Source organism: Tursiops truncatus, chromosome X (genome assembly GCF_011762595.2).
Source record: "Tursiops truncatus isolate mTurTru1 chromosome X, mTurTru1.mat.Y, whole genome shotgun sequence".
NCBI lineage: Eukaryota > Metazoa > Chordata > Mammalia > Artiodactyla > Delphinidae > Tursiops > Tursiops truncatus.
The window spans coordinates 43,257,807-43,272,530 of NC_047055.1; the positions used below are offsets into that span (position 1 = coordinate 43,257,807).

General features: G+C 40.8%; 1 protein-coding gene across 1 annotated transcript; it reads right to left on the reverse strand.

Moving 5' to 3' along the window:
• Positions 1-1,710: 1,710 nt before the first annotated feature.
• Positions 1,711-3,053, reverse strand: LOC117310183 (protein ARMCX6-like). The gene is made up of 2 exons (XM_033849283.2): positions 3,050-3,053; positions 1,711-2,875 (listed from the first exon to the last, which is right to left on the reverse strand). Exons 1-2 carry the CDS (start codon positions 3,051-3,053, stop codon positions 2,325-2,327), a joined length of 555 nt encoding a protein of 184 aa, XP_033705174.1. The 3' UTR covers positions 1,711-2,324.
• Between the last annotated feature and the right edge of the window lie 11,671 nt (positions 3,054-14,724).

The following is a 14,724-nucleotide window of genomic DNA, read 5'->3' on the forward strand; positions in this document are numbered from 1 at the left end:
GCCAAATGCCTGCCTCAGAGATGGTGGGCCTACTACCTGTGGCAGGACTCAAAACGGGGGACTCGGCAGAGTGCAGAGCAGGAGGGAAGCACGTGTTAATTTGGGACCCCGAGCCAGGAGGAAGGAGAAATGCTCTGCCTTTGGGCTGAGATTACAGAGGCTGAGCAGTAAGGTGTCGCTGAAGACACCATCGGCCAGCAGGCTCCACTGGGACAAGTGCATGCAGGGCTGCCCGCAGGGCAATCCTGCGTGGGAAACAGACTGCCCAGCCCACCTGAGGCTGGCTTGGGAGAAAGGGGGGACCACGTTAGCAGCTCTTTGGAAACAAGACAGAGCCCCAGAGCCAGCAAACAAAGCCCCAGCGGGGTGAACGTTGCTGCGGGTGTGATGTTGCAGCAACCACAGTCACATGCTGGCCCATCAAGGCAGCAGGGCCTGGGAAGGGGCAGAGTCCCTGGCAGGCACCCGTGACTACTAGTCAGCCCAAACTGTGGGGTGGATGAGTACAAGCAGGAGAGTGGCAACCCACCTGCTCCCCAAACTCCAGGAGAAGGGAGGAAAAAATTGAAAAAAAAACCCTAAAAATTTGAAATAAAACTATGCTCTATATGGAGGAGGGCAGTCAGAAGGCAGAGCACTTGTACACAGCTGATGCCCAGGGAGCAGTGGCCCAGAGTCACATCCCAGGGAGACCAGGAGAGGGCACCGAGCTCAGAAGCAGCACCGCCCAAAGGAAGCTTCTTGTCCCCTCTGTTAGCCAGGGCTTTGAGGAGGAGAACCATTTCAGGACACATCAACAACACGCAGGGAACCTGGCTTTGGTGATGCAGGGGCTGAGGCTTGCTGGGAGGGGTCTGTAAATGTTGGGAGGGGGTGGTGGAATGAGTTGCCCAGATTCATGGAGTGGTTCAGTGTGCAGGGCTGTGTTCTTCCTTTCCTCCAAGGGGTGCCAGGGGCTTGGATGGAGGGCATGAATATGTCTCCTGATGGATGGACCAGCCATGGCCATGCCACGCCCCTCAGCATCTGCCCTCCCACCCCTTCGGGGATTCACGGAGGCCTCCACTGTCCCCTTCCTGGATCCCACAGAAGTACCAGGGATAGGGCAGAAAGGAGGTTCTGCCCTTCCTTGGCCAGAGGAAGCAACGGCCAAGCCTTTTCACTCGGCCAGGAATTTGAGCTTGGCATCCCAAGGAAGGGAGGGGGCCTGGAAGTAGGTTTCACAGCTGCTTCTCAGGAGAGAGAACAACACAAAGCAGGCACTCAGCAAGTAGCAACTGTTACTGCTATAACTGTGCACTAACTTGTGCAGGGATGGGTTGCCCTGTGGCCCCCAAGGATGTGTAGACAAAACCTCAAGGATACTGACCTTCCTCTCTAAGAGGCCAGCAGGCGAGGAAAGACAACTTCATCGAGGGAAGGATTCCTCTGCATCAGGCACTGTGCTGCCTGCTTCACAGGTGCTGTCTCCTTTAGTCCTCCCAGCAGTCCTTCTTAATTCCACCCTCCACCCCATTCCCCTGCCCCAGCCCCGCCCCCAGCCCCTTCTGGAAGCTTATCCTGAACCCTGCAGCCCATCTCTTCCACTGCCTCCTGTGGGCACTGCTAGGCGGACATTCTTCAGGAGCAAACGCCCCAGTTAGTTAGCACTGATCATGTATTTTGGGCTTCCTCTTCACGCAGACTATAAACTCAAAGACAAGTACCATGTTCTCGTTTTTGCCAGCTAAAGCACACAGCTTTATTGGTGATACATAAAAATGCAGACTTGGTGGACGAGGCTGAGTCAGTACAACTCATAGAAGGGGAGTGTACATTTTTTGCTGAACAGGTTTACCATCCATAGGCTCGTGAAGAAAAGAGAGTAAATGAAAAAGAATTCAACCTACGCAGCAACCAATGCATTTTCGGCACAAGCTCCCATATGGGTCTGGTCTCCACAAGACGGTCCAGCTTAGACAGGGAGACCACCACAGGCAAGGCATCCCTTGTCAGGCTAGAAAATGTTGTCCTTTCACCACACAGCTGAAATGATCCCTTTACCACAGGAAGAAGGCCGCAAGGGAGCAATTTACAATGCGCACTGCCTGCAGACTGCAAAACCAAGAGGTTACTCAAAGCTCTGTGGGAACCCCTGCCTGGCCAACAAGAGAGTGGTCCTGGATTTAGCAAGTGTAACTTTCACCCAGAGATACGGCTACTGGCTAAGGCTGGATCTTCAATAGCACCCACTGCAGAGTCTTTGATTGAGAACACAAGTGTGTGGTTCACTGATCGGGTTTTGGTTCGGGGTGGATCAGTCCCATCCTGTTGGAGGGGGCCATTTAAGAGGCCGGGATTTCTGGGAGAAGCTGTCTGTTTGCGTTCCTGATAAAGAGGGACAAGAAGGAGAGCAACATCTGGGCTCCCAGCAACTCCCCCGCCAAGACTGGCTTTTCAGACAAACCCATCAAGGGTTTCACAACGTGCCCCTCAGCACATTCACTTCCCTCTGGTATCAAAGGAAACTTCAAGTCTGAAATGGACTTGGCAAGCATGTTATTAATAACTGTCATGATTATTAACAAATTTAATCCGGCCTGCTGCAGAAATGAGTTGCAGCAAAGTGACACAGTCTCCCGACACACTTCGTTGATGTACATCTTAATCTGGCCCTGATTTTCAACACTGGCTTTCAAGTTATCCAGGGCACAGAAAGCCTCAACAGCAGGGTCGGGAATAGGGATCGTGTTTCCAGCAATGGAGAGGCTGGCCAAATGACTATTGATATCGTGGCTAAATGAAAAACCAGTGTCCCTGGGCTGAGCTAACAACACTTTTCCCTGAATGAAAGGGCACTTGGAGAGGCCAAGAACACAACTGAAATTTTCAATATCTTAAGCATCACTAAAAAATAGTCCTCATTTTCATTAGTGAAAGAGTGATTTTTCTTCATTCAGACTATTTCTTCTTTGAGAGGCCCTAGGTTCCTACCGCCCATATCTCATGTCAACCTCATCCCCAGGACTTGGCTTTTCCTGGATCTTTGAGTAAAGACCAGACCCCTTACCCATCCTTATCCATATGAAGTTCCCTACAATTCTGGTTGTTTCTCACTGTGGTTATATCCTCTTCTGATTATTGGATGAACACTGTACCAACTTCTAGCCCTGACCTCCAGAACTGCTTTCACTAAATCAGCATTTCGAGCATACTCTATAACTGTGAGAAGTCACAGGAGGTTCTCACTCTTTTAAAAGCTATCTAATTGTAGTGTTCTAGGTAGGAGACTGTTAGACGTTCTTTTCCTGGACACAAATTGCACTAACTGCCATCTGACCGGAAACTAGTGGAAATGCAAATACATAGAGCTTTCATATGAGTTTCCATAGATATACATGTCAATACTCAGGATACAAGGGTATCAGTATCTCTCTTTCCTGAGTTAGGGTCTTAACTTTCAAACGTTTCTCCTCTGGTATTTATCTCCTTTAAGCTCATTCCCACTGTTTCCTCAGAGGTACAGCATTTAACTTTTCCAGCACCCAAGTAAGAGGAGAGGAGAACAAAGACAAGGAGAGGTAGCTGAGTTGCCTCTAGACCCTGCATTTTGACTCCAACCTCCCTCCCCATCCCTATCTCCAAGAGATAACAATGTGTAGAGCAATTTCGTTCTTCCTTTGCCTAGATTTATGTCTACTTGTAGACACAGAAGAAAGAATGGAGACTGGTAGATGTACAGGCACATATGTGTCCTCTCTCCAGAGTGAGAAGTCTGGCTTTCAAATGTCTCCCATTTAGGTCTTAGGCACAGCCCCTACCCTGCCCTCCAGACCCTTTCATCACCCCATCCTTCCCCCACAAATGCCCACCTTTTCCATTGCTCTGCGCCCCAGTCACTCTCTTGACCTCGGTTTCTTCCATCAAATGGCCACTTTTCTGTTCTACCCGTCATTTCTGCTCTATAAACACTGCTTCCCCAGAGCCTAAAAGGATTGGGGTTAAGTAATGCTTTTCTGAAGGCAGGATAGTGAAAGAACAGGTTCTGGTTTGGGACCTGCCTCTACCGCCACCTTGTGACCGGCCCAGGCCCCACGTTTCCTTGAAAGAACTCACTTCAGTTTCTACTAAATATCCTGTATGTAATGGGTTTCCTCTTCCTTTCCTTTGGGTTGTGCTGCCCCCTACAGACAGACAAGCTAACCAACAGATAAAGGTCTGTGAACATTTAGTGCAGGGTGTTAGGCCACAGTTCCTACCTTTTACTGATTCAAGACTGTCAAACGGTCCCCACCTCTCACTCCCAGATCCCAGCATCAGCTCTCCCCCCGACCTCATGCACCATTTAGAGAACTAAAATGAGCTGGTGGATAGCCGGAGGGTGTGGGGAAAGCTGACTCTGCCCCTTCAGGTCTCTGCTACCTAACTCCACCGCGACCCCAAGACTCCCCAGGCAATGCTCACTCTCACACCAACCTGAACACAATCAGAGAAGTCTCTTCCTTCTTCACTTGGCTACAAACACATCTCCCTGATATCAACAGGAAGCTGATGGCCGGACCAAAAAGACCACCTCTCCACAATTCTTGGTCAACTGAGATACGTCACCAATGAGCCATGGTCTCCAAGTTTCTCTCCTACCAGTAGTGATGCAAGACTATGCCCGCCCCTCTCCTTTCCCCCGCAGCACACCAGACCTGTCACTCATTTTTTCTTTGCCAATCCTAGAGACCAAAAGATAAGGCATTTCCATTTTGTTGAAATTTGCCTTTCTCTAATTTCCAAGGAAGGAACCTATCTTCTCCTGGAGCAACTATTTCAGTTTATACTTCTTTATCTTCTCTTAGAATATAGGGCAACAGCCCATCTCTTCACTTCCCCTCCACTCAGCCGCTAATATCCATTATCTTTCTTGGACCCATGAGAAAGCACATTGCATGAAATAAGACATAGAGCAAGAGATAATTTAGATATTTATTGCCTCTGCTCATTTTCTTGGAAATACTGGCTTTTTATAAAGATTTGTACATGCTTTTATATGTATAAGGAGTGATGTTTGCCAAAATGTCACCACTGATTATTTCTGAGACATATATTTAAGGCATAATACATTCTAGGTATAGTGCCAACTGCTAAGGTCAATGGGACATGGAGATGAACAGACTTGTCTCTTAGTAAAGACCACCTGGTTTCTCAGACAGACCCCCACAAGGCAACATTTACCTTGCTGAGTTCACACACTCCAGAATCTAGATCTTAATTTTGTCTTCAGACTAAAAATATGCACAACTGGTGACCTTATGCACAACACAAATGCATACATATGTTCACCAAAAGACAAGAATAACAATATGCATAGTAGCACTGTTCATATTATCCCCAACTGGAAACAACTCAAATATCCATTAACAGTAGAATGGATAAATAAAATACAGTATATTCATAAATGTGGAGTATATTCATAAATGGCAATGAATACTATATATGCAACAGTATGGATTAATCTCACAATGTTAGCTAAAATAAAAAAGATACAAAAGAATACATACTGTGTGACTTCCTTTACAGAAAGTTTAAAAAAAACACATAAGACTAATCCATGGTTTTAGAAGTCAGAATAGTGGTTACCCTTGGGATGCACTATTGACTAGATGGGCACATGGGGGAAGCTTCCAATGTACTGTTCATGTTTTGTTCCTTACTCACTTTGTGAAAATTTATTGAGCTGAACACTTAGGATTTGTTCACTATTCTGTGTATATGGTATACTTCTACAAAAATTTACCAAAAGTTCTCAATAACGAGTTAGGGAAATGGAAGATGAGTAAATGAAACCAATCCTCCTGCTGATCTGGAGAAGCTGGACAGAACATAGATTTTCATTTCCCTGAAGGCACTAGAGGGCTAACAAAATGGTGAAGAATACCTGGTTCAAAATAGGAGTGGGAAAAGTTGAGCTTAATATTACGGCCACTTTTCCCAATGGCACATATGCAGTTATTGAAGGAACTACTGGGAGGCTATGTAGAATTTTGGGTAGCCTTGGGGGACTAGGGAGACAGGTACTGGAATCCAAATCTTGCCAAGAGGTATACCTGGTAAACCCTAAAATCTTTGGATTGTGATACTGAAAGAGCTGCACCTCAGAGTCAGAGTGAAGGAGACGTAGATAGGCTTTTTTTATTTTTTAACATCTTTATTAGAGTATAATTGCTTTACAATGGTGTGTTAATTTCTGCTTTCTAACAAAGTGAATCAGTTATACATATACATATATCCCCATATCTCTTCCCTCTTGCGTCTTCCTCCCTCCCACCCTCCCTATCCCACCCCTCTAGGTAGTCACAAAGCACCGAGCTGATTTCCCTGTGCTATGCGGCTGCTTCCCACTAGCTATCTACCTTATGTTTGGTAGTGTATATATGTCCATGCCACTCTCTCACTTTGTCCCAGCTTACCCTTCCCCCTTCCCGTGTCCTCAAGTCCATTCTCTAGTAGGTCTGCATCTTTATTCCCGTCTTGCCCCTAGGTTCTTCATGACCATAGGGTCTGTCATACAGAGTGAAGTAAGTCAGAAAGACAAAAACAAATACCATAAGCTAACACATATATATGGAATCTAAAACAAAAAAAAAGGTCATGTAGACAGGCTTTTACAAGGACTTCAGTTTAACTTTAAGTAATCCCAACCATTGGAAATTGGATTAAGGTAATTCCAGAGTGCTAATGCCTCTAGGTGCCTTGCAGAGACAAATACAAATTTTCTTCAGAGAGAAACAATATCGGCCTCAAATTTTTTCTGAAGTTTCGTAAAATACTATATCTAGCACACAATAGAAAACAACCAAGTACACAAGAAGACAAGACAAAATTAACAAAAGTCATCGGAAATGGCACACAATAGAAAAAGACACATCAGGGCTTCAGATATTAGAGTTATCAGATATATCAGACATAGATTTAAAATAAATATGCTTACTATGCTTAAGGAGATAAAGGACAATATAGAGAATTTCTGCAGATAAATGGAAACTATTAAAAAGTATAAAACAAATTCTAGACCTGAAAAATAGAATAATCTCAATTAAGAACTGAATGGAAGGATTTAACAGCAGAGTACATACAGGTGAAAAGAAAATTATTGAACAGGAAGGTAGGTTGGAAGAAACTATCCAGAAAAAATGCCAGAGTCACAAAAGGATGAAAACATTGAGTAGCTAAGAGACAGAGAATACAGAAAGATTTCAAGTAACGTATGTATACTTGAAATCCAGGAAGAGAAGAGAATGAATAGAGGAGAGAATGAATGAGGCAGAAGTAATATCTGAGGAAATAATGGTTGACAATTTTCTGAAACTTTCCAAAATGTCAAGCTACATATTCAAGAAGCCATTCAAATCTCAAGTAGGATAAAATTTAGGATTAGAAGATGTGGTATATATCATGATTTCATATATACTTATTTTGTATATTACCACTGAACTCTCTTATAGTTCTTATAGTTTTATATCTTTTTTGGTAACTAATTATGAAATATGCAATATGTGGCATAAATGTTGCAAGTACTTTCTCCAGGGTCAGTGTCAGAAATCATTAATTGGTCATCTGATCGAGGCTAGGTGCAATAAATCCTTCTCAAGCTGCACTCTGTTGGGAGACAATTCTCTGTGGCTTTGTCATGTGCCTGCACATATTCTGAGTAAGGCACTCACTGCCCATTGTTCTGAACTATCTTTTCAAGGTTGTATAGCAAACAGCCTTGGAAGATAGAGATAGTGTCTCCCTCATGAGCAAAGGTAAGATTTGCTAGTAAGGATAAAAGACTCAGATTCTTTAAGCTCAGAGTTCTTCTGTGACACATCTCATTGTGTGTGTTGGTGTCATCTGGCTCTCTTCATATCACCAGCTGGGAAATGGGATCCAGGAACTGGTGTAAAAATGCTGATACTCTGGCTACTGCTATTGATGTGAGTAATAAATTGTCTTTCATCTCTGAAAAAAAAAGATGTGGTATATAAAGCAAAAAATGGACAGAACTATAAGAAATAATAGAGGTGCCCAATCATAGTGGGAGATTTTAAAATATCTTTTTTTGTAGATGACAGAATAAGTATATAAAAATAGCAGAAATATAGAAGATTTGAACATGATTAGCAAATATGATTCAATTAGTTCAATCCCTAATTGGTATAAAACTACACTCAACAATCACAAAAGTTTCATTCAAAAAAACATATGGAACATATACAAGGTATACCTCATTTTATTGTACTTCCCTTTATTGCACTTCGCAGATACTACATATTTTACAAATTGAAGGTTTGTAGCAACCCTGCGTCAAATCTATCGGTACAATTTTTCCAATAGCATTTGCTCACTACATGTCTCTGTGTCACATTTTGGTAATTCTCACAATATTTCGAAGTTTTTCATTATCATTATATTTGTTATGGTGATCTGTGATCAGTGATCTTTGATGTTATTATTGCAAAAAGAGTACAACTCGCTGAAAGCTCAGATGACAGAATTTTTTAGCAATAAAGTATTTTAAATTAAGGTATGTACATTATTTTTTAGACATAATTCTATTGCACACTTAATAGACTATGATACTGTAAGCATAACTTTTATAGGCACTGGGAAACTAAAATATTCATGTGATTCACTTAATTTTGATATTCACTTTGTTGTGGTGATCTGGAACTGAACCCACAATATATCTGAGGTATGTCTGTATCAAAATTGATCATATACTGGGACATAAAGCAAGTTTTAACAAATTTCAAAAGATTGAAATCATACGGTGTGTGTTCCCTAACCATGGTGCAATAAACTAAAAATCAATCATAAAAATATAACCAATAATCTGCATATTTTTTGGAATTAGGAAATACATTTTTAAATAACCCATGGGTCAAAGAAGAAATCAGAATTAAAATTTGAAAATATTTTGCATGGGATGGTAATAAAAATATTACATTCAAAGTTATAGAGGATAGTTTGCTTCTGGCTATGACAGCCTACTAATAGAAGACCAATCCTCTCACTTAGAAGGACAAGAAAAGCTGAAAAATCAATTGTTATTACATTTAAACAAGTTAAATTGTTTAAAGACATTGGAGAGGGACTTCCCTGGTGGTGCAGCGGTTAAGAATCCGCCTGCAAATGCAGGGGACATGGGTTTGATCCCTGGTCCGGGAAGATCCCACGTGCCGCAGGGCAACTAAGCCTGTGCACCACAACTACCGAGCCCGTGCTCTAGAGCCTGTGAGCCACAACTACTGAAGCCCACCCGCTCCAGGTCCCGCGTGCCACGACTACTGAGACAGCGTGTTGGAAGCACTGAAGCCCACGCACCTAGAGCCCACATACCGCAGCGAAGAATAGCCCCTGCTCACCACAACTAGAGAAAGCCTGTGCACAGCAATGAAGACCTAACACAACCAAAAAAAAAAAAAGACATTGGAGAGCTGTGAAAGCAGCCAGGATTTGAAGTACCAAAATCGTGGAGAGAAGGGAAGCTTAAAGAGGTGAAACACATTTGACACCAATTTTCCTCTTGAAGCATTTGTCAATTCATTATCAACATGGGTGGAGAGACTGAAAAATAAGCTGCTAAGAGTCAAAAAACCTTAGTAGAACTTTCAGCAGTTACACAGAGTTAAGGATTCAAAATCTAGAACTTAGGGCTACCTACACATCCAGGATTTGATGGGCTAAGATCTTGGAGAAAGGAAATTACAAAGAAATGAAACTGATTTTCTCTTTGAGGCATTCACCAATTCTTAAATGGGTGTAGAGCTAGAAGCAAAGAAACCAAGAAAAAGAAAAAGGCGATTAAGAGGCTAGGAAGATAAACTGAGCTTTTGGCAGCTTCATAGTGCAGGGAAGGTAAAAGTTGGAGTTTGTAGATTTCCAAGATTGGGGGAACTAATAAATTCCCTAGGCTGTCAGTTAGAACCCCTGAAGGATTACACCCTAGGAATAAGGGTGAACTAGAAATAGAATAGGTCTGACAAAGATTGAAATCCAAACTCAAATTAGTTCAATTCTTGATTAGCTTAAGGTAATTTACTCTTATACTGCTTTGCCAAAGCCAAAGCAAATCTTCTACAAATCAAGACAAAGTCATCTACATTTTCTAGAATTTTTCATTCATAATATTTAGCACTCAAACAAAAGCATACCAAGAGATATGACAAACAGAATTTTTTTAAAGGAGGAAAAGAAATGAACAATAGAAATGGACCTATAGAAGATTAAGCTATTAGAGGTATCAGACATAAACTTTAAAAGAATTGTGATTGATATGTTCAAGAAAACAGAAAACAAGATAGATGTTTTCACCCAATAACTGAAATGTGGGGGGAAAAGAATCAAATGGAAATTCTCAAAGTAAAAATGTAATAGTGACCTTCAGCTTCAGCTCCAACATATGAAGAGTTGAAAGTCCTCATTGCCCTCCTTACAATAAGAAAAATGTTGAACAAATAGAAAATCAACAACTTCTCTAAGATTGATCAGAGAATTGAGGTCACAGGGCAAAACAACACCCCCAAAGTCTGGAGATATAGGAAGAATCACAGCTAAGATGAGACTACTTGAAGCAGTAACTGGTCAGAATACCTTCAATGGTCATTTTGAATTGCTAGAGGCTGGATGTAGACTAGCTTAAGAGTTAAAAATCTATGGGCAGGGTCACTTTCGAGGGGATCATCACATTTTCACTATTTTCTTCCCTGATGGAAGCCAACAGGTTCTCACAATGAAGATCAGAGAAAATTTCCCTCATATTTCTGTCAGGGGGAGGGGAAAATAACCATTTTGAATTATGCCCAGGGGAAAAATAAACATTTTGAAATACATCCAAAATGTTCTCCATAACAAAGGCTATCCTGAAAGGGAAACTACATTACCAGGGCCTTATCTGACCTGGGGGAAGGACAACTGGCTGGTTCCAGCTCCATCTAGACTTCCTGTCTCATGTAAAGGGAGAAAAAAAACACCATTAATCAACCGGATCTAATTAACATTGGTAGAATATTTAATCCAACAACAGCAAAAAATACACATACTTCTTAGGCTCACATAAAATATTAACCAAGACAGACCACATTTTAGGCCATAAAACACACTTAACAAGTTTAAAAGAGTAGAAAGCATACAAAGTATTCTCTCAGACCACATGGAATTAAACTAGAAATCAATAACAGAAAGATAGCTGCAAAATCTCTAAATATTTGAAGATTAAACAACACACTCTTAAAACATGTGTCAAAGAAGAAGTCACAAAAGAAATTTTTAAATATTTTGATATAAATGAAAATCAAAATATTGATACAACTTATCAAAAATTATGGTATCCAGTGAAAACAGTGCTAAATTTATGGAAATTAATGCATACACAAATTTCCCCTGCTTTTTGAAAGTTTGCTTCATGCTACTTGCTTTTTTACAAAAGACCTACATTAGTACCTGTTTTCACAAACTGAAAGAAATCCAAAGGCAATTTTTGCTTTTATGGAAAAAGATGAAAAGAGAAAATAGCATTCAGCCTTTGTTTTGCAGCAAGCCAAGCTATTATGGAAGCAGCATGTACCCCAAGGAGTGAGAGTAGCATTCACTGCCAAGCTCCTTCCCTGTGAGCTACACTCATCATCTCAGCATCAAGGTGCCATAGCTTTGAACTGTGTCTGTGAGCATCTGTGCTTTATCTCAGTTTATTTTGTGCATCCATTAACAATATTTGTCCTAAGGTAATTGCTTCTTCACTTTAAGCCATTTTGGCTTGTGAACACTCTACTTTTGGACAGCAGTGGAAACCTGTATTAGAAAATAAGAAAGAGGGGAGGTGTGGCCAAGATAGTGGAGGAGTAAGCCCCTGAACTCACCTCCTTTCATGGGAACATCAAAATTACAACTATTTACAGAGCAACTATCTATGGGAATGACCTGAAGACTAGCAGAAAACATCTTCCACAACTGAAGCTATAAAGAAGGAACCACAATGAGATGGGTAGGAGGGGCAGACACACAATATATCCAAGACTCACATCCTTGGGTAGGTGACCCACAAGTGGGAGGATAAACACAATCACAGAGGTTCTCCCCAAAAAGCAAAGGATCTGAGCCCCATATTGGGCTCCCCAGCCTGGGGGTCCTGCACCAGGGAGACAAACCTCCAGAATGTCTGACTTTGAAGGCCAGTGGAGCTTGCAAACAGAAGAGCCTGAGGGGTATAGGAAACAGAGATTCTGCTCTTAAAGCTCGTGCAGCTGTTTTGGGAGTTTCCTCGTTAGCATCAGTGTCCTTGTAGTAGAAAGAACTCCCACATGCCACAGAGCAGCTAAGCCCGTGTGCCACAACTACTTGAACCTGTGCTCTAGAGCCCACGCACCACAACTACTGAGCCCACGCACCACAACTACTGAAGCCTGCACACCCTAGAGCCTATGCTCCACAAGAGAAGCCACCGCAAACGAGAAGCGCACACACTGCAACAAAGAGTAGCCCCTACTCACCGCAACTAGAGAAAGCCTGTGCATAGCAATGAAGACCCAACATGGCCAAAATTTTTAAAAAGTACACTAGAAGGAATCAACAGTAAATTAGATGATACAGAGGAATGGATCAGTGAACTGGAAGACAGTGTAGTGGAAATCACACAAGTTGAACAGAAAAAACAAAAAAGAATTTTAAAAAATGAGGATAGTTTAGGAGACCTCTGGAATGACATTAAGCTACCATTTGCATTATAGAGATCCCAGGAGAAGAGACAGAGAAAGGGGCAGCGAACTTATTTGAAGAAATAATAGCTGGAAACTTCCCTAACCCAGGGAAGGACACAGACATTTCCTCTAGTATCAGGAACAAAACAAGGATGCTCACTCTCACCACTTTTATTCAACATACTATTGGAAGTCCTAGCCACAGCAGTCAGACAACAAAAAGAAATAAAAGGCATCCAAATTGGAAAGGAAGAAGTAAAACTGTCACTGTTTGCAGATGACATGATACTATTTATAGAAAATCTTAAAGATGCCACCAAAAAACTATTAGAACTAATAAATTCAGTAAGGTTTCAGGATACAAAATTAATATACAGAAATCTGTAGAATTTCTATACACTATCAACAAACTATCAGAAATAAAAATTATGAAAATATTTACAACTGCATAAGAAAAGAATAAAAAACCTAGGAATAAACCTAAGCAAGAAAGTAAAAGACTGGTACTAAGAAAACTATAAAACATTGATAAAAGAAATTGAAGACAACACAAACAAAGGGAAAGATATACCATGCTCATGGATTGGAAGGATTAATATTGTTAAAATGGCCAATCTACAAATTCAAATGGAATCCTATCAAAACACCAATGGCATTTTTCAAAAAACTAGAACAAATAATTCTAAAATTTATATGGAAATACAAAAGACCTGAAATAGCCAAAACAACTTTGAGAAAAAAAGAACAAAGCTGGACATATCACATTCCCTGATTTCAAATTATACTACAAAGCTACAATACTCAAAACAGTATAGTACTGGCACAAAAACAGAAACATAGATCAATGGAACAGAATAGAGAGCACAGAAATAAATCTACACTTACAAGGTCAATTAATCTATGACAAAAGGGGCAAAAATATACAATGGGGAAAAGACAGTCTCTTCAATAAATTGTGTTGAGAAAACTGGACAACTACATGCAAAATAATTAATGTACTACTTTCTCATACCATATACAAAAGTAAACTCAAAATGGATTAAAGATTTAAATATAAGACCTAAAACCATAAAACTCCTAGAAGAAAACATAGACAGTATGCTCTTTGAATCAGTCTTAGCAATATTTTTTTTGATATGTCTCCTCAGGCAAAGATGATAAAAACAAAAATAGACAAACGGGATTACTTCAAAGTAAAAAGCTTTGCACAGTGAAGGAAAATATCAACAAATGAAAAAGGCAGCCTACTGAATGGGAGAAGATATTTGCAAATGATATATTCGATAAGGGGTTAATATCCAAATATGCAGATAATTCATACAAATCAATAACAATAAAACAAACAACTCAATTAAAAGATGGGCAGACAACCTGAAAAGACATTTTTCCAAAGAAGACGTACAGACAGCAGACAGACACTTGAAGTGATGCTCAACATCACTGATCATCAGGGAAATGCAAATTAAAATCACAATGAGATACCACCTTACACCTGTTGGAATAGCCATTATCAAAAAACACCAAAACAAAACAAAAAAAGAAAAAAAAATAACAAGTGTTGGTAAGGATGTAGAGAAAAGGGAACCTTCATTTACTGTTGGTGGGAATGTAGATTGGTGTAGCTACTGTGGAAAACAGTATGGAGACTCCTCACAAATTTAAAAGTAGGACTACCATGATCCAGCAATTCCACTTTTGGATATTTTTCCAAAGAAAACAAAAACACTAATTCAAAAAGATATATGCACCCTTATGTTCACTGCAGGTATTATTTACAAGATAATATGGATAATATACCAAGATATGGAAGCAACCTAAGTGTCCATTGATGGGTGACTGAATAAAGAAATTGGGGTATACATATATACCATTGTGTTAGGTTCAGGAATACAGCAAAGTGATTCGGATACACACAATGAAATACTACTCAGCCATAAGAAAGAATAAAATCTTGCCATTGTGACAGCATGGATGGACCTTGAGCGTATTATGCTAAGTGAAGTAAGTCAGACAGAGA